Source organism: Prunus dulcis, chromosome 1 (assembly GCF_902201215.1).
Source record: "Prunus dulcis chromosome 1, ALMONDv2, whole genome shotgun sequence".
Classification (NCBI taxonomy): domain Eukaryota; kingdom Viridiplantae; phylum Streptophyta; class Magnoliopsida; order Rosales; family Rosaceae; genus Prunus; species Prunus dulcis.
In genome coordinates, this window is record NC_047650.1 from 7,566,705 (window position 1) to 7,592,293 (window position 25,589).

Here is a 25,589-nt window from a genome sequence, read left to right on the forward strand (position 1 = left end):
ATGTTTTGTTTTGCCTGCTTCTACTGGAATTTTGTTTTTCACTCCTTGTGTTTTGGGTTTTCCTTATTTTGCTAGGAGGTAGTTGTTATTTAAATCTTTTCTTGAAGATCAGTGAATCACGTTGAATTTGGAGAATATAATAAGAAAACGCAACTAAGTTTAGCCGCATATTGTTAGTGTTCGTTATATATTTCTGGTGTTGGTGCAGTTTCATTGGAGGCTTGTATTTGAGACACCTTCTCCCCATCAAATTCGAACATAAGACCTCGAACAGAGTTGCTGCTCTTAATACCACTACAAACCCCTTACTATTCCTAGTAAGTAAACATAAATCTCTATATCTATAAGAATAAATACTTTATCATACCCAAAAAAAAAAATATATAAATCAATAATGCCTTCAACAACTTCCTCAGTTCTCTCTCTCTTTCCTCAATTAAATAGTATTGTATTTCTGTAACCGAAAAAATTATTGAATTTTCATATCTATCATAAATTAGTGAAAAGAAAAAACCTTTGTAAACATAAAAAAAACTACAGCAGACAAACACTGTCCGAGTCACGAAGTCGTTAACCGTTACGAAGGGGCCTTTCTGTTTAGTTTTTCCCTCCAAATTTTAACACCTACTCTTTTCCTATCCACATCACACAAAGTGGTTAGCAAACATTCCCAATTCTGTTACCACAGATCAAGAAGGAGAAGGAGCTGGAGAGTAGGAAAATCTTTTAGCAAGTTTCACAAAAACCCATCTGGGAAATTTTCCAGGAAAGTGAAACAGAGAGAAAATCAGGGAAAATGCCAAGGCAAGCCGAGGAGCCAAAAGACCACCCTTCGATGTCATCTCAAGACGAAGAAGAAGAAGAAAAATTTCTGTCAGAGTTTGGGAAAGAGTGGATAAAGATTGGAGATGAGTATTTCCCAAACCCTGTAGCAATGCCCCCATCAGAACAATTCATCAACATGAAGGAAATTGAAACAGAGCCGTCGGTTCAATCTGGAAAGAATATGCAGCGTCAAAGAAGATTTGAAGCTGAAAAACAACAAGAAAAGGTTCCCGAATTGCCGACTAAAATTCCCAACAATGCGTTGCTCAAGAATCATAGTCATAAGTTGAAAGACAAGTATGTGAAGCTGCAATTTATAAACAGGGGTTTTATGTCGAAAACAGAGGAGGTGGAAGAAGAAGAAGAAGAAGAAGAAAAGTTGGCATCGCCCTACAGTTTTAGAACCTCGAGGAGGTACCTTTATCGTGATTAAGGATTTAGACCAGCTTCTTTGTTTTTCATCTCAGAAATTTTGGTTCTTTGACCAAAACTGTACAAATTCAGAACTGTTCTGGAATTTGAAGATCAACTTGGAGTGCAAATTTTGTTCTTGTTCTCGATTCGGGTGCGCCGTTGTGTTCTCTTTTTCCTCTCAATTCAGAGCTGAGGCAATTGGAGTTATTAGGCTATAGTAGATTTTGGGTTTAGGCTGCATCAAGAATTTAACGGAATTGTGGTATTTGAATTACCCCAAAAAATGGAAAAAATTACAAGGAAGAAGCCAACTTTTTATTTTTTATTTTTTTATTTTACGTTTTACACAGTCAACTGGATCTCTCTTTTGTCACAAGTAATTAAACCTAAAATCATAATGCAGAAAATAAATAAATAAAAACAAGGGTCTAATACTTATAAGTAGTCCTCCAAATCAACATCTACTGGAACATCATATCCAAAAACCATGGAGTAATCATCCAACTCATCTGATGAAAACTTAGGGATCCAGCTTTTTGCAACCTCTGAGTTATGGCCATGGGTTAGAAGCTCCAACACCTAAGCCAAAAAGAAAAACAGATATGTATATATATATATATATAAGAAATCAAAGTTTCAATTCATGATGAGATGAATTTATTATGTCCAGCATAATGCATGGTGAATCAGTGCTGTACCTCACTCATTGGCGGACGCCATACCGAGGATTGTCTCACGCAACACGAAGCTGTAAGCACTACTCTGTGTAGTTGTTCTGCATCATATTTTCCTTCCAGTTTTGGATCAGCTAGTTTTTCTATGTCCCCTGATTCCATAAGAGGCTTTGCCTACATACAAATATGTATATGGTAAAATGAGGAATTTGCAGTTTGCATGATCCAATATCACGAAGAGGCATGCTTGGATTCTTAAGTCTTATTTTGCCCATTTTCTGCTTCTAGCAAGTCAGTCTTTCATTTTACCCCTTTTTTTTTCAAGTTTCATTTCAATCCATCATAAGAAATAAGAACATGGCTTCTGTAGCAGAATATCTAGATTGGGTGCATCTTTGATTTTCCAAGTTTTGTTTTCCTACAGCTTCTCAATACTTAGAGAAAGATGAAGAGATTTACTGATTGTATAGGTGTATGTGTCTGTGTACATGCGTTTCATTTAGTTTAGAAATTCCTTACCCAGAGGAGAAGGTTTTGCTTTGATGAATCCACAGGCTTTCTTCCAGTTACAATTTCGAGAAGAAGAACCCCAAATGCAAAAACATCTATTTTTTCATCCACAATTCCATGCATGAAGTACTCTGGTGCTAAGTATCCAAATGTACCCTCAATTGGAATCACAGCATGGTGAGTCCATTTGTTAGGAAGCCACTTTGCTAGTCCAAAGTCTGTAATCTACACAGAGATAAAATTACATCTGAATTTAGATGGATCGATAACGCTATCAAGCTCATTGTACTGAAGTAAGTTGTTTGCTTCTTCACCTGTGGTTCGTAATCTGGTCCTAGAAGGACATTTGAGGCTTTTATGTCTCGATGTATTATTCGGTGCTTGCAACATTTATGTAGATAATTCAGACCCCTTGCAACTCCAATGGCAATCTTGTATCTGATCGGCCACGAAAGTGACTCGCAAGATCTCCCTGAAGAAATATTGTTTGAGAGGGTCTCAAGTAATCAGCAAGTTGTTCGTATCAGGCATACTTAATGTGTACAATTGAACAGGTCATGAATATAATTGGTGAAAGTTGAGAAACTCAGCTTGTTGATTGCAAAATTAAGTGAACTTGCTCTAATTAATTAGTCTTAATGACAAATCGACTTTTACTTTCAATGGTATGTCCCTTTTCTTCCCCTCCAGATACAACATATTTCGATTTTTTTTTTTTTCCAAAGTCTTCATACAATGTCTAGAGATATATATGCATGTGAATCCTACTGAAATTGAGGAAGTGTATTGTTCTTACCATGCAGAGCAGATGACAAATTTCCATTTTGAGAGAAATCGAAAATCAAGTAGAGTCCATTTTCAATGCAGCAACCGACTAAGTTAGCTGTATTAGGATGACAGACGTGTAAAATTACACCCAATTCCATGAGGAACTCTTTTTCCTTGTTAGCATCCTTGCTGTCCTTGGCCAACATCTTAACCGCAATGGTTCGTCCATCAGAAAGGTCACCCTTATACACTTCTGAATATCCACCTCGACCTACTATATTATCTGAAACTCAGAAGAACCAAATGACATCAGAATTTCAAATAAGCAAAAACCAACAGCACTACGAGGTTCACGAAACACCACAATTTTAAAAAATTTATCAGAAATGTTCAATATTATTGTGACAACTAATTGTACAGTCACTTTTACCTGGGTGGAAGCTATTTGTAGCAGCCGTGATCTCCCCGTAGCTGAAGCACTTCAACAAAGGTAACCGCTTTTCTTTGTTGGATAAACTGCCAGTTCTTTTTCTGAATGGTGAACCTAAAAAAGAAGTAATAATTCTGCAAGGTGACAGTCCTCGCTTCCTTATTTTTATTTGGCTCTTGAACATGGGAGGAGCCAGAGAAGGGGACTCTGTGAGGGCAGAGTCCCCAGCCAGAGAAGGGGACTCTGTGAGGGCAGAGTCCCCATAGCTGCCGCTATAATCTTCTGTGCTCTGAGATTCTGCTTCAAATTCACCTAGAACAGTTCTTGGTGAAGGATTTGTACTCCTTGTTTCTTGGACAGTTTGCTTTTTAGAAGAGGATGTAGTTCTGCCACTATGAATTGGACTTGGTTGATGGTTTTCTGTTATTAGGGACAGATTAGAATACAGTCCATGAAAATAATTCTTATACTATTCGAAAAAAGCTTTCGAAAAAAGTTACCTTTTGAGTCTGTAGAATGTGAATCTGAATTTTCTTGAGGTTGCTTAGACTTCCCAAATAAAACCAGTGAGCAGCTATCTGGGGCATGCTTGAAGCAATATTTTGTAATGGATGGAGTTCTAATTCAGTGAGGGGAAAATGTCAGTCATGAGAGATCATATTGAAAAAACATTGAAACTTTTAAGAATAAGCTTGTTTCCACCTAATTGATTGGTTTCTTGAGCCACAAAGAAGAAGATAGTCTGCTGACATTGATTTTGTTTCCACAATTAGACCTTTTCCAATGGTGGAGCTAAAAACTACTTTAGCTTCCAAATTAACCTGAAAATTAATTGTATTTACAGATTAGTCTTTGAAAATTAATGGTTATTTGCAGATTAGCCTTATAACTATACTGTAGAATTTACTGGCATCAGCAGGTTACTGATACTGAGCTTGTTACAATTTTCAAAAGAAGTTGATAATCTTCCACATCACTTATTACTTCAGGTCACCTGCTTAGATTGGCAAGCCCTGGCAAATTCTCCAAGCACGGATATCACATAGGCTTTTGCTCGGCGAAGCTGTGATTGCTTTTTCGCCACTAAATCGCGCTTCTTCCTCTCCTCCCCAACTGAAAAATAGTCAATTTTGCAAGACATAGCAAATTCAATCACACATACAAATAAATTCACTGATGATGCTAAAAATGCAATTCTTCCACTCTCAGTAATTTTTCTTTAAATTTGAATTAGCAGGCAAATGAATGAGATATCCAAAAATAAAAAGATCAATAAAAAACTATGGTAAATTAATTCAAACATACTGACCAAGAACATGTATGGCAACAATGGTATCATTTGGTTGAGCTAGAACTTTGATTGCCCATGAGAGCAACTCTTGGCTATCATTTGGGTCTGTGGAGATGCCTATGAGTATTTTAGCAGGGGCTGAAGGGACCATTGTGTTTGCAAATGAGTATGTGAAGCAGTTTGAGTTATTTGTGTACTTGTTGTGATTGTTGTTGACCATGGAAGCACATCAACTCAATTTAAGAATATATATATATATATATATATATATATATATATGCAGATATGCTCAGATATAACAGAATGATGAAGTCAGTTGGAGACTTAGAGTAGTGTGAGGCCAGCTTAGCTCTCATTCCATTAGTCTTGTTTAAGAAGCATGGAAACCTCTTTTTTACAGTGGCAATTGGACGACTGTTCTCTCTCTCTCTCTCTCTCTCTCTCTCTCTCTCTCTCTAGCTACTCTAGCTACACAATTAAGTGTTGTGGTTGGGTGCTTTGGGGTATAAGCAAAGTTGGTGGGCACGTATTTGATTTGTCTTGCTTTGTAAGCCAAAAGAAGAGACTCGTCCAAAATATAGCCAAAAGAGAAAAAAGTGCATGTTGGATTTGGTAGGAAGGGTTCTATGTGCCACTTCAAAAAGAGCCCCTTCCCTTTGTCATGATTCATGAAACGTTGATAGGACACTACAGTTTCTTACTTCATCCTTGGATAACAGAGAGATAGACAGAGAAGAACAAAAAATAGGCTATACAAATTGATAAAATAGGAGACTCTAGTTATTACTTTTTTTTGAAGTACAAAAAAACAATTACAAGGCGGATCCTCGAGGAATCTCAAAATTCCTTTCATCAAATAACAGTCGCATAGCCATAGAATTTGGGAACATATTAAATCAAATACAAAGATTTTGTTGATGATGACCCAAATTTGCCAAAACATCAATAACCAAATTTTCTTCATGAAACACATGTTGAAGTTCAGAGTAGGAGACTCTAGTTATGTGTTTTTTGTATTGGCATTGTGTTTATTGGTAAATGATGATGTTATCGGGTGCGAAGATAAATAATATTCTTAACCACTTGAGTTACAAATTTCTTGCATGTCATTTTAAAGTTTAGTAAGCGTTTAGCTTTGTAATAGATAACTACTTGGAAATCAAGTAAACAAGTAGATAACTCATGTTTATGGATGTAATTATTATTATTATTATTATTGTCCTTATTATTGCATTCCCCCTTTCTCAAAAGATTAAAAAAGAAAAAGAAAACACCAATTTTCTTTTGATGGTGTGGGGTAGGGGTTGGTCAGCAAAGAGTATTCCAAGAGGAACCATCCTAAACCAATTTGAGGCATCATCAGCACATGATGATAGGTTTCTTTTTTATTATTGGATGTTTCGGTTGTACCTTCAATTAATATTATTGACTAAACTATAATTCTTCTAACTCCCAAAAGATTAAAAAAAAAACCATAAGGATAAATTGTATATGTGGTCTTGTAGTTTGAACTCAATTTCATCTATGTATAGTTTCAATTTGCTTAGGGAGTTGTTATTAGCATCTAATCTATATGATCACTATTTTAAAGTGTCAATAACAACTCTTTTTAATTAACCTTTACATCATATTTCTGCCAATAAATTTGTTGGAAATGGGATTTTTGGGCCCAATTTCAATGGTTGTAGTTAACTAGAAGGATATATATCATATGGCAAGGGGCTTGTATCCTGCACTCGAGGTCTTGTGTTCGAATCCCTCTCTCTAATATCGCTTAATTGAGACTAAAAGAACCATAGTACAATTCAGTCCAAAATATAAGGACCAAAAATTGGACAATTCAGTCAATACATGCATATTCAAAGTCCATACATGCAACCAATGTCAATACATCTTCAAATTTGCATCTCAAACCAATTTCACTTGTTATGGAACACACTTACAGCGTATATTGACAATCCAGAGCTATATATATAGAGCACAATAAAATGGCCTCTTTCCCTCACCCGTATTTAGCCATTCTCCTCTCTCCATGGACCTTGTAAGGATCCTGCATTTTCTGAACCTCTATGGCACTAAAAACACCATAACCATTATCGCTTTCATCAGCCCTTCCATCTCCCTCATCATCACTAGCTTGGTCAAGTGCCAGAAGCTCCTCCTTATATCTCACACTCTCAATTCTCAAAGGTGTCAGTCTGGCCTTAGCCTCAAACCCTTTTAAAATATCAACCACTTCCTTCATCTTAGGCCTTTTCTCAGGCTCACTTTTCACACATAGGGCAGCAACATTGATGGCTTGCTTCAATTGGGCTTCATCAAAGTTTCCTCTGAGTTTTGGGTCAGCAAGTTCCTTGAGCTTCCCTTTGGTTATGAGTGGCTCAGCCCACTCAGTTATTGTCCTCTTCACTCCACCAGGGAGCTTCTCAATGGGCTTTCTTCCAGTCACAAGCTCTAAAAGAAGAATCCCAAAGCTGTACACATCACAGCTCTCAGAGACTTTTCCCCACATGGCATATTCAGGGGCTAGGTAACCTAATGTGCCCTTGACTCGAGTTGTCATGTGGCTTACACCTTCTGGGATTAGCTTGGCAAACCCAAAATCTGCAACTAGTGGCTCGAAATCTGAATCCAAAAGCACATTGCTTGCCTTTATGTCTCTATGAATGATGTGTGGGGTGACCTCATGGTGCAAGTACCTAAAACCCACAAGTACAATGAGCATCAACACTTTAATTGTCAAAGTATTTGAATGCCAGAAGTTTTGGTATATATAGAATTTGGCACAATTTTATTTGGTTTGATTTGGTAACAAAAGCAAAAAATTGACCTAATATTTGTACACATTATTTTGGTGAAGGGTCTCTTGAATAGAGGTGAAAAGACCAACTTATGTAAATGTGTTTTTTTTCTTTTGTTTGTTATATTGGAAGAGATCTAAGACGTATTCTATAATCCTACCCCATTATCTGCCCTCCTTCACAATTTGAATTATATGGAATGGTTCAATTATGCAAATGATTCTCATCTATGGTAAAGATGTGATTAACAATGTGGTCAATAAGTATATGGTGTAAACACAAGTACTCAAATATAATCGAAAGCAGCAGAATCATTGTCAATTACCATAATCATTTTTCTGTTGTATGTTGATCTTACTACATGCGCAAAACAATTGACCTTGAAATCCCATCTGTAAAGTCTCTTTTTTTTTTTCTTTCCTTTTTTGGGAAAAGCTCCTAAGTTTGAATTCCCTTGTTCTAAATAAAAAAATTTCAGGTTTTTAAAATATTTTATTTCTATCCATATGGTGCTTATACTGAAGGGAAGAGTTGGTAGGTTGATCATATATATTATGGTGGACTGGATCAACCCTTAATGTGGTTATAGTCAACAGTTTCAAATTCAATTGAACAATTAATAAAAGAAGCTGTATAATTAAGTGTATAGTTTATTATGCTTACAGGAGGCCTTCAGCTGAACCCATAGCAACCTTCATTCTCCTTTTCCAATCCAGCTGAACTTCACTTGCAAATTGGCCATGCAAATGAGAAAGTAAGCTAAGATTTGGCATGTAATCATACACTATAAGCCGCTGATCAGCCCCAGCATAATAGCCCCTAAGACCCAACAAATTCTTGTGCCTAACCCTTCCAAGAACTTCAACCTCAACTGCAAATTCCATTTCAGCTTTTGAATTCATTGCTTTCAACTTCTTCACAGCAATCTGAATTTAAATATATACTCAAACAATTATAACGTTACAAAGAACCATGGCTAAGCAACATGGGGTATATATTAATTAGTTTTTTTTTTTTCTTTTCAAGATTATACCTGGAGACCATCACTGGTTTTGCCCCAATAGACACTTCCAAACCCTCCTTCTCCAAGCAGATTGTCATCACTAAAACCATTGGTAGCCGTCTGCAATTCCTTGTACGAAAATATTCTCCATGACGCGTGACCTCCACCAATTTCACGAGTAGCCCTAAGAATTCAAAGCAAGCAAGCGACACTTAATTTCTTTTAACAAAACAAAAACAATCAATCCAAGCTAAATCATGCTAGCTAGAGTTATTAGTAGTTTACATAAATAATTAATTACCTAGTTTAATTTGGAATTGATATTTAGGTAGAGAAGAAGAAGAAAAAGAAAATATTAAACATACCTTTCCTCATCTACCTTCTCTGAACTACAGCAAGCACTCAAGGAGGATCCCATGGCACTTGGGATAAGTTCTTCAGATATTGAAAGATAATTATATTAAGCTAGCTTATGCATGCAAATGATGAAATTGATAAGTCTTTATTTTCTCTTAAATTAACCAAATCAGTTGTGTTCTGGCCATATATAATTTAGATGTGATGTAAGAGCCGACCTTGGCCGGCATGTCTTGAATATGAAGTTGCTTGAACGGCTGTAACTAAGAGGGAGAACTTGATAATTAAATGAAAATTTTTTTTGCTACTTAGAAATTAATTATTATAATATAGCATCATGTACTAAAATAATATCTGAACTCCACGACAATAATATCTCTCATACCAAGCTGTTAATTACTGAGTATTGGTGGGATGGTCCGTCATCAGAAAATCATTCATGTTGCTCTTTGGCAACGACACTAGCTTTGAAATTAACTCAAACTTCATGTCTGCACCCTCAGTCCTAAGGTAATGGCATACTTCCTCTCGTTTCGGTTATTTTCTTTCTTAATCAGCGAGGAGGGTGATCAGAACTTGGGACCTCTAGCAATAAGGTGGTTTTATGAGTATATGTATAGTTGGATTCTTAATCGTAAACTTAAGGGCATGCTTACCAATCAAAAATCAAGATAAGCAGGAATCAGAGTAACCATGAATCGGGTTAACCAAGAATCGGAGTCATGCATTCCAATTCATATGAAAAAGAAAAAAAAAAGTAGGGTATTTTTTGCACGTAAAACGTGATTCCCTTTCACCCTTCTCCAATCACCTCCCCTCTCCGAAATCAAATCTCTTCAATATCAGGAATCATGAATGAAATTTGTTGTGGGCCCCTCATTACTGTTCATTTCGCAAGTGTAAATAAACAAAGAAGTCATCCGCAATGGAAATGACTCCTATTCTACCCATTCACATTCCGATTACGTAAACATGCCCTCAATCTTTACGTTCTGATGATGACTTCCATACAATGAAGGGTCAAAATAAAGTCTTGAAAAAGGATCACATATCTTTCAACCCTAGCATCAAGAAAAATCATTTTCGCAAGCCTATATATATTTTGAAATTGCCAATTGGCATTGATTGCCTCGTCATTGATCAGGCAATTAATTGTATTCATGTTCACATTGATTATCATATTCATTTTTCTCCCAGAACATCCTGTGCCTCTATATATTGCATTTGACTTTGAATTTAATGTGTTAAATATACATGTAAAGTTACAAGGCTAAGTAATCAGATACATCATGAAATCTCCAAAGGGTTTGGTTGACTTTTGCTTAAATTTTTTTACTTGAATAATTCTTTAACTTATTTTGTACCATACATCTTTATGAGGTATTTGAAAGGATCAGCAAATCTCATGGGTTCAACTATACCTAATTTGCGTTAACTTATTCATCATTTGGTGGAGTATAATTTAGTATCGATATTATTAGAAGACGTCATGTGTTCAAATTCTATACTCATGTATGGTCAGATAGGGGCATCACATTCATATTGAGTCTAACCATTCTACCAACCAAAAAGGTATAAATTAAAGCGAAGTTAAAGTTAGAGGTAGATTCTTGAAATATTGATTGAATGTGTATTGTTTTATACATGTGTCACTCTTTCTTTGTTGTACCCATAGTTTTCCTAATAGGTTTTAGGAAACCCTATTTTCCTCAATTGAAAGAGTCACAAATTCAAAGTCAAGCTATTTTTTTTATAAAAAAAAAAACCCGTTGTTATATTAAACAAATCAGATTGCCTTCTCTAAAAATATGAAATTATTGGGACCAAGGGCATCATGCCAGATGGACAAATAAGAAGCATGGTGATGAAAGATGGACCCACACCAATTACTAAATGTTCGAATTGATAATTTGAAATTAAAATTAAAAGAAAGTTTTGAGCAGTAAACGACATTCCAAGTGAGAGATCCAAAAATTTGTTCGGTCCTTTTCAAGTGTGGTACGTTGAGTATTATGCATGGCATTTGTTTGATGAAGTTAATTATAAATCAATCAATGATACAATATTGGAGCTTCCTCTGTCTCCCTTCGTTTTCATTGACTTCGGTAATTAGATTTTGTTTTAGATGTATTCTTTTGTACATGGATGGATTCGAGCACACTGATGTTGCCATCATTTTCCATTTGGATCTTACTGACTGTCACCTCCACGTAATCCCATTCCCAAGCCAACGAGAAGGAAAGATCTCGGATTTTATTTTCCATAATGTATTGGAATATGCCGATTCATAAAGAATTTTCCATTTGGATCTTGTTCCTAAGTATGTGCCGCATAACATAAGCCTGGTCTAATATTAAAAGTGGACATTGTTAGAATTTGTGTTGTGATATGGCCCATTACTAAATTTGTAACGAGCCCCAAGGCGACAAAGACCAAGGCATGATCCAATACCAAGCCCACTCCCAACTCCATTCCAATTGAATACAAAAGAAGAGCAAATACTTATGGGGCTCGTTTGGTGCCTAGGATTCGATAACTTCAAGCGTGTTAAAGGATGAAATGAAAAAAATTAAAATTTCGACCAAGTTCAAGGTAGAAGATGGATTATTGGATTACTCATGAAGAAACTTATCTCATCTAATCCCTATAAAATGGTAGGATATTAGCACAGTATTGATAAGAAAGAGCTTATCCCTCCTAATCCCCCAAACTAAAAAATCAGTCACCTCTACCGTTATTTCCTCATTCAACATTCCTTAGATTTAGTCTTATGACTATAGTCGATCAAAATTTCCAAACATTCTTTGCATCCATAATAAACTGACCCGTGAGCTTCTAAATGTCACCACTCCTACTCATATTTCATCAAAAGATGACCATAAAAACGTTCGTAATATATTTTTCCCCAATGCTCTCTTCTTGGTTTTATCCATAAAAATCGATTCCATTAAAAACAACTGACCTTTCATTGTAATTACCATATCCTAGGGTGGGGTTAAGCAGTTGTTCGACAGGGTCCTTTTCGAGCCAGATGCACATATATATGAACATTGAGTAGTAATTTTCAAACCTTTTGTGAAAGTAAAGAACAAACATTCACTTGCACACATCTTTCATTATTCAAATTGGAATGTCATGATTTGACATGCCAGAAGGTAAAGCAAGTGGCAATTATTGGAGCCATCCTCTATGAATCCACAAAATTTTCTTTTTCAAACAAGAAGAAAACATTTACAGCCACAAGAAAACCCAAAAATTGATTTATCAGAGACCTCCATCTACCACAATCAAATAATTTTAGTATGTCCAAACATGGGTTAGTGTGATCATGAGGTCTACAACTAGTGTTTGATCAATTTTTTAGTAGGCCAGCCAAGGGAGTATAGACATGATTTCCAGCACTAAAAGTGTGAAACAATGTGAGTGGTGTTTCAATCCCATTTTGGCCTACAATACAAGGACATCAGCCAAAGAACTACATTTCAAAGGGTGAAAGCAAATTGCTCTCCAGTCACTTAACTTCAGCTGCGTGGAAAACTTATAGTGAGGCCAAGTGTGCCATGTAGAAAGAGGCATTTGTTCAAGCTCAACATCACATAGGTTGATTTCGTAAGGGATTTTGGAAGAGACTGATAGTTTAAGTGGTTAAGAGCAGTTACCTTGCATCCAAGATTTTGTGTTCGAATCCCCTCCCTCTAATATCCCTGGTATTAAAAATTGTTTGAACCTAAAATGGAAAAAAGCCCATTTGGGTATTGCTTGAATTCGTAAAATTAAATACCCATAGATATAAGCCCAAGGTCAACCAAGCCGAATATTTCTGACTTTCCAAATAAAGCTGTTTATTTCAAAAATGCTTTTACTCGGCTAATGGCGCAACTACCCAAATTAAAACTCGAATTTGACTTTGACAACTGGAAGGAAGTTAGGCAGCAAAAGAAATGCTGAGCAATTGCATTAAATGCGATTTTGAACCGTGAGTCTCTACTCAACCAGCTTGTTGAAGGAAGCCATGCTTGGGGTACTTTACAGCCATGTCAAGTGGTGGTGGCGACGGTGGTGGGGGTGGCCGTGGTTGTGGTGGTAGTTGAGGTGGTGGCAATGGTAGTGGTGGTGGCGGTATGGTTGGTGGTGGTGCTAACTGTAGAGGTGACGGAGGTCGTGGCGGTGGCAGTGGTGATGGTGGCGCTAATGGTGCTCGAGGTGGTGGTGGCGATGAGGTTGGTGGAATGATGGTGGTGGGGGTGGCAATAAAGGTAGTGAAATCATATCTTGAGAAGAAAAATGATATATGTATTAAAATATCTGAGGAGAAGAAAAGATTTGTCATGACTTAAAATTAGTCTAGAATCAATCGAAACCCTCTATTTTTTGTATTTCCTTTAAAATCAATGGAATTTTTTAGTACATTCAAACTTTTATAAAGTCTTTTAAAGTTATAATTGAATACATCTAAATTTAAATGGAATTAATGTTTTAATTGAATACATCTAAAATTTAGGCCATCCAAATTTAAAACTTTGTAGTATATTGAAAATACTAAGACAATTACATAATGGCCCTAACGATAAAACATTTCGACTCTTTATGTCCCCTCAAACAATGAGTGGGCTCACAGCATGGTCTTCAACTTATTAAGGTTGCTTAGCACAAGTGAGCCATATATCTTAGCCGACACAATATCTCTCTTGGGCCCCTTCAGGACTTGAGAAGTTTTGTCCATCCATCTACTTGTTTCCCTTTTGCACTATCAATTGTACACTTTTTAACTTTTTTTATACAGTAAATTTCACTTTGTTACCTTGAAGTTTACCGACTTTCAGACTTTATTACATGAAGTTTTTATTTTTCTCTCACGGACGTATTGCATATGCCTTCATTGCACCAAAAGGAGATAAGATTTGCACTGTCTCCTGGCCGGATTCGCTTGTCCAGATTTGAAGTAATTAAAACAAGTGGAAATGAGGAAGGCTTGCCTAAAACCCTAGTGGATATTGTTTGATGTAATAGCACTATATCTTACTAGCTTTCACGCTCTTACAACTGTTGAAGCATATATTTCTTTGGATTTGGTAATTAACAATGTCACACTTTAATGAAAATAGCTAGCCACATATTCTAATTTGTTTCCAAAGAAAGCCAAGCATCGAAATTGCTTGAAGATATTGCTGCTTCATATACTGATTCCAATGAAACATGTTCAGTGACCTCATGCCGAATAGAAGCTTAGTTTTCTATGCATTTCTCATACCTTTTGATCCAATGAAACGTAAAGTGATAGCACTAATTGTCCTTTCAATCATGCCACTAAGTTTAAATTAGTAAAACTGCCCATAATGATAGCTCTCTCGCTTATAAATGCACTAATTTGTCAAGATTCGAAATAAAAGGTTTAAAATCGAAGGATAGGGATGATGCTTTTGAGTGTGTGTGTAGTGAATGATATAAATGCTAACACCAAAAAAAAAAAAAAAATCTCTGATTTTCTTCCTCCAAATTTGCACCTGCAAGAAACAGAAGACTTGTGCAATTGTGGTAAAAAAAAAAAAAAAGATCTAAATTGCATGGAAATGGTGACCTTTTCAAAGGAAATATTCTCTCTGTCAGAATTTAGCTAGCCACGCTTGATTTGTAGGGAGGGAAGAAGAGAATTGTACATGCAAGAAAAAAGGCTAAAGAAAGAATATATAATCAAATAGCTATAGCATCTTCTGTCAATCTATTTAACTTTGGCAAAACCCAAAGGTGAAAAAAATGAGAGAATTCAGGCATTTACATACACTTGTCACTCATTGAGTTTTTCCATGAAAAGGAGAAGAGACTTTGAGTTTAGTACACTATACTATTCCAAAGGTCGTACAAGGTTCTTCATATTTTTAAGCTATATATTCTTTCTTAATGCTCGTACAAGTTTTATCATTTATGCTTTTAGAAAGAAAGAAAAGTCTGTGCCCAAAGCATTTGCTGCCTGCCGCATCTCTCCCTCTCTTTCTCTTTCCTGCCTTTTTAAGTGAGATTTTGATTTTCAGTGATGACTATTACGCCTAGCTATCTTCCAAATATTATCCATCTCAATACGTATATGAATTGTAGTTTAGTCCCTATCTTCGTACATTAGATCAGTTGGTGAAGATAATGTGCCTGCCTTTTAACACTGAAGTTTGATTCCTATTTCTGTACATTAGAGTTTACAATATCGCTTAATGCAAAAAGGAAAAATAGTTTAAATTACTTCAAAATTCAATTAACCTACACCAAATATTTCCACAATTCATTTGGGTGGAGGCTTGGCTTACCCTTGAACCCAATTTTAGCAGTGCCCTTTAAGAAATTTAAGCAACTATTTAATTTAGAAAGGTAATTTTAAGTGGCTTACTATTGGACGCATATATGATCAACATTTCCAATAATTGTTGCTTGCCATTATTTTCCATATCCATTTGTATGTATATCCACCAAACAACTAGACCACCTAATATTTTTGTGGGAGCAAGAAGCATAGCACAACTATACGACTGACTGTATTTGCATTTGTTAAAGGATATTGCTTGACTTCTTCCGTGTAAGAAGATACTCCTCTTTCCTTCTAATCATATTTTGACATATACAAAAATAATTCATCAAAAACACACAAAGAAAAACTTCTGCACACATGTCACACTGCTATTGGCAGGAATGTAAAAGCTCCTACTTACTAAATACTAAATACTACTCAATGTAAAGAGGAAAGTATTTTCCTTTGCTGGATACTAAATGTACATTTTTGTAACCCTACAACACAGAATGCTCAACTAATGCTCATTACACTAAATTCCACTCACAACACACAGTTTAACTTTATTTTGCCTCACCACCTACACAAATAATAACATAACGAATGTACCCTTAAAAAGAAAAATCAGAAAAATGAAAATATATATATATATATATATAATATTGAAGTGGCCCACGAACCAAATCATATAGCATTTCATCTGGACCAAACAAATCAATATTTAATTAAGTTGGTACATCTAACATATTGCATAAAACGTTGTGGCCACAGGGGGCATCAAAAATTAAAATAGAAAGAATTTCAACAAAAATAAGAAAATCTCATCGGGCATTTGCAAGCAGCAACCTGATGCAGAGAGCTACGAACATCTGCATAGCCCTTACACGTGCCTTTCTCTTTCATGGCACAAACCATTTCAGCCCACCACGTTGCCCTTAATTCCGCTTCTCTGCACCTAATTACCAAATTCCACACACATATATATATATATTCTTTTAATTCTCATAACTGGTTTCTGGGTTTGTCAAAAACCAGCTTCAAAACAATTAACCAACGCGAAAAACAAGAACAAAAAGGCCAATGTTATTCCCACTTTTAATTTGTGGTCTTGCATTGTTTTTGAAATCTGTGGGTGCTTCAAAAACAATTATAAAAAAAATACTGAATTCAAAGTGCAAGCTGAGAAAAGAAAAGGCGAAGTTATAAGGAGAACAGGAAATTCTTCCATTTCATCTCAAATAAATATACAGCTCCCGTGAAGAAAAAAATTAAGAAAAACAAAAAAAACAAAAACAAACCCTCCACACCTATAATGGCCCAAAACCCACAAACATTAATTGATTAACAGAACTAATTAATTAATTAACGGGTCTCTGATCCGACTGATCTGAGGCCTCATGGCCATTCCCTCTGCTCTCACTAGCCTGTACCTGATGATCATGGCCGTTTTCTTGCTTCCCAACCTCACTCATTTCCACTGACTTCTCAGACTTTTCGCTGCAGCTGCAACTGCTGCTGCTGCTGCTATTGCTGCTATTGTCGCCGAAAGAAGAAGACCTGCTTGACATGGGCGTGGCCAAGAAAGTTGGCTTGGCGTCACCCGCCATGATCACCAAGATTTTCTCCTCGAACACCGGCGGGGCCTTCTGGGCCGTCTCGTCGCCTTTGCCGCCTTCTCCGGCCTCCAGGTCCTGCTCCGATCCGGCCCCGTTTTCGCCGCTCTCGAGGTAGCCGGAGAGCTTCCAGTAAGAGCAGGCTAAGATGAGAAGCGCGAAAGCGATTAGGCCCAGCATGGCTGCCAGGCCGCCGAACAAGTAGGGCACCGGGGAATGCCATGGTGACCGCTGTGATGTCACCGCCGGTGCCCTGGCTGTTACGTTAAAAGGCTCTCTCCCTGCCATTTTTTAGTTCAATGTGTGTTTGATGAGCTTAATTTTGAGCTAAAATGTGTTTTTTTTTCTTTTCGCTTTGGTCTGAAGAGCTAAAAATGTTAAGAACAGAAGCAAATGAAGCAAGAGAGAGAGAGAGAGAGAGAGAGAGAGAGAACTGATGGTATTGTGGGTTGAGAAGTGGGGGATGGGGTGGGGTGTTATATATAGACAAGAGAGGGTGGTTTAATTTGTGGCAATTTTTAGTTTTAGTTTTTTAAAATTAGTTTTGGGTAGTGATTAATGTCGTCATTTTGCATGAGGAGGGTGGGGCACATGTGGGTCCCTCTTTGTTCTTTGTTGGGATATTTCATTCATCTATCTATGAGCACAGTAAAAACGCACTCAGGGGCAGGTTTGGTATTTGGATCAAAATTTTCTTTTCTCATCAGAGAATGGAATCATGGGACGTTTGGAAACAAAGAAACGAAAATAAAATAAAAAATAATATATTTTTGCTGAGGAACAAACAAATGTGTTATCCTACCGTACAATTATGGTACACCTTACACAAAATCACCACCTTAGAAATTATACACGTAATATATAATATATGGATGAGTCATTGTGATTCGTTGATGCATTGAGAAACTCTCAATGTGTTAATAGTAAGTAATCAATTTTATACGTCAGCGATTGTCCTTAATATTTTCTCAAGAAATGAGAAAAAGAAGCGTGGGAGTTACATTTGTAGATTGAGGCAGGTAGGGCTTTTGTAACTTATTTGATGGGGAGTGTATTGTGTGTGTGAGTCTAAGGCATAAAAGACTCAAGTGGACAAAAATAATAAGAATATTTTATTACAAAATCCGAGGGATAATATGAGAAAACCGCTTCTTTCATTTCATGATTGGGCTTTGTCATAGTGTGAATCAAGTTGGGTGACAAGATCAAGATGATGTATGTGATCATATGTTTTAGGAATGTTTGATCGACTATAACCACCTGAACAGGAGGAGGCCCCTACAAATGAAGTAGATGAACATCATTGCCAGTCGGATCTGGCTGGCTATTAAAAGTGGTAAGAGTTCCAACCCTTGAATGATTTCTAAATTAGTCAGGTTTACTTGCAAGTAATGGAAATAAGAAAAAATTAAATAATTTTTTAACTTCGTCTCTCGTGTTTAATTAGACACAAGAAATCATTGATACGTGAGTTTCACTTTAAAATCTTAAAAACTTTAGACAGAGATTAAATAAAGGCTCAAGTCGGTTAAAAACCGGTTTGTAAAGAAAGGGTGCCTAGAACTTATATAATATACATATGTTCTATTTTTCTAATATGTGATATTGGGTCTTGACAGAAGCACCACAATGTCTAGAGAGAATGGTTATTTTCTACATATAATCGCACAATGAAGGCATGAATGGCAGTAAATAAGATGATTTGGATAGGTGGCCACCCAATACTTTCTAGAATTGAGTTCAGGCATCATGGTAGTTGTTATTTTAGTAAGTGCGTAGGACCACATCATGACATCAGAGACCATCCAACAGCTTGGTCCCACTGAGCCTTTGAGAGAGAGAGAGAGAGAGAGAGAGAGAGAGAGAGAGAGAGAGAGAGAGAAGTTCCTCTGTTGATTCATCTTTAAAGATATGAACTACACCATACAAACTATATGCGGCGCATGCATATGAAACCATGACATATATATATATATACTCATGTAGAACCAGAAAATAACTCACATATCCATCTTCACATGTATACTTTAATTTTCCATAATGAGGGCATTGAAACAGTTTCAAAGGGTTCCAAAAGAAAAGAGAAAAAGGGAGGGGCCAGTTTAGAGCTACCCAAGCTATAGCCTACAGCCTATATACTTTTGGCCTGGGAGAGCAAGGAAAACGAAAATGCAAGAAAAAGGAAAGGATAGCTTTAGCAATTGGGGGCAGTGCACCAAAACAAAGCAGAAAAAAACAATAAAACTGTTGCCTTTTTTTTTAAATGGATAAATAACTGTGATAAACCTGGAAAACGGTTTTTGGCTCATGCAACTTTTAATTTGATTCCAGTAATTGCTCACACGCAATTGGCACTTCCCATCCTTCTTTATTTCTGTCTCTTTTTTTGTGACTTTTTTAGTTAAAGCATCAGAAAATGACAATTGTTTTCTTCTGTCATTTGTATATTCTTGTGTATGTTTCAAGAAGATGCATAAACACAAATGATTTGCGTATATGGATGTTGTTTGCTGATTTTTCTTATCCAAACTTTAACTTCATTGATCATGCATATATATAATGTGTATGTATATATGGTGAAGAACATCAGCATGACTCAATTGGTTTTCTTAGCCTATATAAACAACTGATTAAATAAAAGGGAGAGGGTGGACTCTGGGACCCAACAAGAAACTGGGTTCTACAAACTCTTGCTTCCCTCCACTATTTTATGTTTTGCCTTCTAGTGGCGAGTCTTTTTGTTTGGAACCAGGCAATTGCCTTAGTGCTACCCAAAAGCTAAAGGTTGTGGTTACGTGAATTCTATGCATAGGTACACACACATAGACATTATCCTTATCTTCCGTGCAATTTAAGAAATTTTTGCACAACGTACTCTTCACGATAACTAATCACATGATCAACATCTGTTGACGGTCGCTAAAAGGGCTCGATAGTACTCACTAACTCCATTAGATTTGAGGTGATTGCCAATTTCTTCCTTAAGAGCTGCCCTCAATATATTTGACAAAATGCGTTAGAGAGATATTTTTGTGAGGGGGAAAATGTTTGAGAACTTCATCTTAATAGGAACATCATTTGCCCAAGTTCAACTTGCATACAAAGAATTTCAGCCATGACTTGGATTTTACTAATTAGTAGATAAATACTCATGGGCTCCAACTCAACCATGCTCCGATTCAAGAAACACTTTCATGCAACAAGGGTCAATAATGCAATGATATGTGGGCTAATTTTTTTTTACGTGTTATTGTGTTATTGGTCGGAAATAACAAAATAGTACTATCTCTGTTACAATAAAATTTTTAGCTCCTTAACAAAAAATAAAAAAAAAGGTTTTTACCTCGAAATAAGTGATGAGGGTCCCGCTACCCTTCCATCGTCACCTTCCACCACCCAACGTACACGTCAAGGACAATAGGATATTCCACCCTAGATGACACGTTCAACTTTATTCATTGCTTACGATACTATTATTGCAATTCTTAGTCTCTTCCACTAGGATTAAATCTTATCTTATTACCTGGTTACAATAAAGGGGTTAATAAGAAATAATTAGGAGGAACAAATCCAAACCAAATCCCACTCCAGAAGGAGTGATCATCATCCATATATATGTTGGGGTTGGGCCATACCATCTTTATTAATATTGGGAAAATTTTGTAAAAGTATACAAAACGTACGTATCTCTCTCTTTCTTCTAATAGGTTAAACTTGTGTTCTTTTTATCTTGTGTGGTGTATTGATGGCATACGTTTCCCTCTTCTTCTTGTGTTGTATGTTTCCTCCTTTAAGTTGGCATTGTATTTCTAATCAGAACAACGTTATTTTCAAAATTTTAAGTTTGTCAATGTCATTTAAGATTTAGAGTTTAAGTTAATGATCATTTGCTCTATTGAAGTTTAGCATGGTCGTTTCTAAGATTTTGGTGGCCTATGCGAAAATTATAAGTGAACATACGAAGATATTTTTTTGGACAATGTATTGATGCTAGATAGCAGAACTTATAATTAAAACTAAGCTAAACTTTACAAATAATTCATCATCAATTAACAAAATCATCATCAACATAGAAATTATCATTAAATAAAAGAAATTTGGAGCTACAAATGAAAACCATTATCAAACAACCATCAATCAACTCAAATTATCATTAAATAATAAGAAAATGGAGAAATAGCATATGAATACAAGAATGATATATATTTGAGTTGAGTTTGATACCTAATTTTGACTCATTTATTGTGGTGAAATAGTTACGTTGATGAATTATCTCGTTTAAAATTAATTTTGTACATATCATATCTTTGTAAAGAAATAGTTACACAGACCCAGATGATTAACTCTGATGTGGATTTGGCTCCACCTATGGCTCACTATGTGGTGGTCCTACGTGAGTGGGCATGTTGAAGAATATAAAGTCCCACATCAGAAACTTGAGTACTACATAAATTACAACTTATAATAAGCGGTTCCACTTCTAATAACACCTAAGACCTTTTGTGATAAAACCTCATACCTACTGAACTTTGTAAGTGGTTAAGTTGGAGACAATATTAGTGTTACTAGTGGTGGGCTGCTGGCTTTTCTCTCTAAAATATAACAATTTGACCAAAGAAAACACCATATCTGGCAGAAAATTAAAGAGAATATATGTCAACTGCTCATTGATGTTTGAGGGTTTAACATGTCTGGAAAGTATAAACTCTTAGAGGAGAAAAATGGAGTTTGTCATAAAGAGGCTTTAAGCATAAACCAGAATATTGATCAGAGCAATCATTTTCAATTGGAATAAAAGTTTGGAGAAGGAATTATTCATTATGTTGAGAGGTGTATATATCAAAGATCCAATCATCGAGTGCCAACAGGAGATTCAGATTAATCTGAGTTCATCAATCAATTTTAAGTAAAGTTTGAAGCAGTGAAAATGATTATCAAAGCTCTCTAATTGGTACTATCTATCTTAGCTTTTGTCTCAGAAACTTCCACGTTGATTGAGTAGCGTATATAATCTTCTTGTCAGCTTACGTTGGCATGGGGATAAGCTTTAAATGAAAGTTACACATGTTTCTTTAGGTCATTTTTTTTTTCTTTCTTTTCTTTCTTTTTGGGATCGAATCCAACAGTCATGACATTAATGGAATAATCTCTTAAAATTAAGTATGAGAATTAATTCCATTTTACGTGTCGATGTTTCGTTGGTAATAAATTTAATACTTGATTGAAGAAGTGGGATTTCCACCACCATGATTTTATTTTATTTTATTTTCTTGCTTAGGAAATGATTTGTAATGATGGGGTTAGGGATTAGGAACATAATCTCATGATATATTATAGTCACATAATTAATCAAATTGTAAGGAATATAATTACGTACTTCCCTCTAAATTTTAATCAAAGGCTATGCACTACTTATAATTAATCAAGCCAGCCAGAGGATTAGGGGCCATGCACCTATAAATTAAAAGTGAGTGGAAAAATGTCGGAATCTATAGTCACAATAACTGGTTCGGCTTCTCTCCACATTACTCATAGCTAACCTCCGAGTAGGTAGGTGCTTGATCATGAGGATCTACGAGAAGAAAGGGTATGCTTGAAAAACATAGTTTTATGCCTAGCTAGGCCTAGCCGCCTGGCCCTCATGCTAGTTCTGCCAGTTTAACTAGAATTGGTGATGAGCACGTTAATTATTGTTAATTATTATTGGATGAGTATGATTTAATCTACTGGTTACACAAATCTCAAAATTAAACTTGTTCAACGGTCGGTAATAAGGTGATAATGTTCACCACCAATTAAAGGTAGGGAGCAAAAGTGCTCTCTTTTCCTATCGTAACTAACTATGAGGGATATAGTGTTTATACTTTAGTGGTAAATTACCTTATCCTTTCAGTTACAGTAAGAGAACGTCTCGCTATTCTCTTTCTTGAATAATAATAATAAAAAAACTAGAATGGAAACATCATCAAGTGTACCTTTAAAAAAAAATTATTTGGAGCTTTGTCATAGAGCTTCTTTTCTATAGATTAATAATGATTACTTAAAATATTCAATATTATAATTAGATGCATAACTAAAGTGACATACATAAAAGACACATATGACATTGCATAACTTGAGCTCAAGTTTCCGTATCAGATCATATATATATATATATATATATATATATATATATATAAAGGGAATCCTACTGATCCTAAAATACATAAATAAGTGAAGGAAGCATAAATAGCAATACAAAACTAATCCATAAGACGCATATAGATAATGTTAAATGCCTAAAGCTGAGACAAATTAAGTTTTCCATATATATAAAAAATGTGATTTTTTGTGTGTCTCCCGATCCTGATCCTATATATGTATAGTGCATGAAAAATGTGAAAGACAAATTCTTAACATCATACAAATGAGCTTACATACTAATAACACACTATAGGAACACTAAAAACTAAGTTATTAGTGATTACAATAATCCCATGAAAAGGAAAGATAAGAACACCAATTACAAACCCTTTAAAGGGACTCATAAGATGACAAAGCTGTCTCTTTTAACAAGCACAATAATTGTAGGCATTATAAATATTTAAAGTGGTAACAAGTTTTTTTATTAGCTAATTAATTTCCTATCCAAGCTAAGTGGAGCAGGTGTTTTTGCATGCGGTTGGATTATATTGTCATGAAGTCCAACAATTGATAAAGATTAAATGTAAACGTCTCATCATGAAGAATTTTCAGATTTCATAGAAACAAACGTATCAGTGATCTGCTATTATTAATATCGATATTATTATAAATTCAACTAGGTGCAAGGCCTAACATCGTATGATTTTATCACAATTACAGAATTCAATGATTGAGGGGTTAAAGAGTTAAAAATAATAATAATATAAAAATTAAAAATTAAAAAAGGAAAAAAAAGCAAGAGCACCTTCATAAGCTAAATTTGAGGCCAACATAGTAACTTGGGCAAGTTTCAAGTGGAAAGAGAGTTTTGAAAACAACATCCATGATTCTCTCTCATGTAAAGGAAGTGCATTATGAGAGAGATGGCATTTGATCGATGAGGCCAGCTTTGCTTCTACCTGGCTGCAGGTATCTGACACCACCAGCTCATCATCTTGGTCAGGTAAGATCATGATGTGGTCCAAATGGCCCTAGCTAGTGATTTTCCCATAAGCTTTTTGACCCTCTAAAAGCAGCAATAGTAGTTGCGGTATTTTGGCTCAATCTCCCTCAAATAAACCAAGCAAGACACACAAATCAACAGTGTAAAGCTGAAGCAGGGTCCAACAACAACTACGGTACAACCGTACACGGCAAATCATCTTTTTCTGTAATGTCTTTGGTTGTAAAGAAAATAGTGCTTGCACATATTATATATGTTGTTGAGGAAATTACATAATTATATTTTCTTCCAAAAAGCACGTAGATAATTAGGTTGAGACCCGGATATCTTGCTTTTTTTAACGAGATTCAAGCTCACTGTTGTTTGGCAGTGCCCATGAACCAATGCAGCAGTATATCTCGAGTTGTCCCGTTCAGGGTACAACGACCCAACTGAATCGTTGTATGATACTATTTGCACAAAATGATGAGTCCAAAGCTCCATCACCAAAAAATAAATAAATAATTCGAGAGGAAAGATAAGATATGAGAGAGGAATGAGAAAGATGAGATGATAAGGGATGACTGAAATGGTGAGAAGAGAGGTGCTATTTATAGGCTCATAGGATCACCCCTAAATTAATAGGGTGAACAAATCAACTGTTGAAGAATATAAGTCCCACATCGGAATTTTGATTAAATAAAATAAAATATATAATGAATGGTTTCACTACTAGTAACACCGAGACCTTTTATGATAAAACTCCACACCTACTGGGTTTTGTAAGTGGTTAAGTTGGGAACAATATCGGTGTTGCTAGTAGTGGATCACTAGACCTTCTATCTAAAATTTAACATGATATCAGAGCTAGGTTTTCTTGTGATATGTGTTTGCATTCTCCTCCCCTCCTTTTCAAGGGGGGAGGAGAGCTTCCGTCGGCCTTTGTCATTAAATTCTAACTGTGGCCTCCGCAAGTGCATTGTAAGACTCAAATTCTAACAGTCGTATGCGTAAATCGACTACTATTAAAGTTATGAACGTTACAAATTAATTAATTGTGTGTATTTGCTTGCCAAGTTGATTTTTGTGTATCATATCCAATTAGTGGACAAATTTGAAGAGTGATTTGATGAAATTCAACTGTGCAATAAGAACAAGCATTAGTGAAAATCAACTAAAGGGCACTACTAATACACATGATAATGGTGGGCTCCCGTGCTTTATAAGTTCGTCCAAGAATCATTTGGAGCATATTACGTCGACGTAATGCCATGTCAACATCGACTTGAAATAATGTTCTTAGTTCACATGACAATGGCATAGCCCAATCCCATCTCCCAATTCTGCTTAGTTAAAAATGGGGGTCCAATTAATTTCCAATTCTCTCCATACCAAGTCTTCTTCTTTTGATTATCAAATTTCTTACTCCTATTGGCTATTTACTAAGTGAGATCTACGTGTCAAATGATGAATTCTTTTATATTATTTTTTATTTTCTTTTAATACAAGCGATAGTCTAAACTA

The 25,589-nt window shown here is 35.7% G+C and overlaps 3 protein-coding genes across 3 annotated transcripts; all 3 read right to left on the bottom strand.

The window, feature by feature from the left end:
* Window positions 1–1,599: 1,599 nt before the first annotated feature.
* Window positions 1,600–5,063, bottom strand: LOC117633906 (probable receptor-like serine/threonine-protein kinase At5g57670). Its single transcript, XM_034367794.1, has 10 exons — window positions 4,931–5,063; window positions 4,616–4,734; window positions 4,324–4,442; window positions 4,122–4,240; window positions 3,622–4,041; window positions 3,220–3,474; window positions 2,738–2,895; window positions 2,433–2,648; window positions 1,938–2,087; window positions 1,600–1,818 (listed from the first exon to the last, which is right to left on the bottom strand). The coding sequence occupies exons 1-10, from the start codon at window positions 5,061–5,063 to the stop codon at window positions 1,675–1,677; spliced, it is 1,833 nt and encodes a 610-aa protein (XP_034223685.1). The 3' UTR covers window positions 1,600–1,674.
* Window positions 5,064–6,876: 1,813 nt separating this feature from the next.
* Window positions 6,877–9,175, bottom strand: LOC117615895 (PTI1-like tyrosine-protein kinase At3g15890). The gene is made up of 4 exons (XM_034345070.1): window positions 9,082–9,175; window positions 8,747–8,900; window positions 8,377–8,639; window positions 6,877–7,611 (listed from the first exon to the last, which is right to left on the bottom strand). The coding sequence occupies exons 1-4, from the start codon at window positions 9,132–9,134 to the stop codon at window positions 6,915–6,917; spliced, it is 1,167 nt and encodes a 388-aa protein (XP_034200961.1). The 5' UTR covers window positions 9,135–9,175; the 3' UTR covers window positions 6,877–6,914.
* Window positions 9,176–16,550: 7,375 nt separating this feature from the next.
* Window positions 16,551–17,395, bottom strand: LOC117614793 (protein GLUTAMINE DUMPER 3). The gene has a single exon (XM_034343696.1). It carries the CDS (start codon window positions 17,246–17,248, stop codon window positions 16,706–16,708), a length of 543 nt encoding a protein of 180 aa, XP_034199587.1. The 5' UTR covers window positions 17,249–17,395; the 3' UTR covers window positions 16,551–16,705.
* Window positions 17,396–25,589: the final 8,194 nt, after the last annotated feature.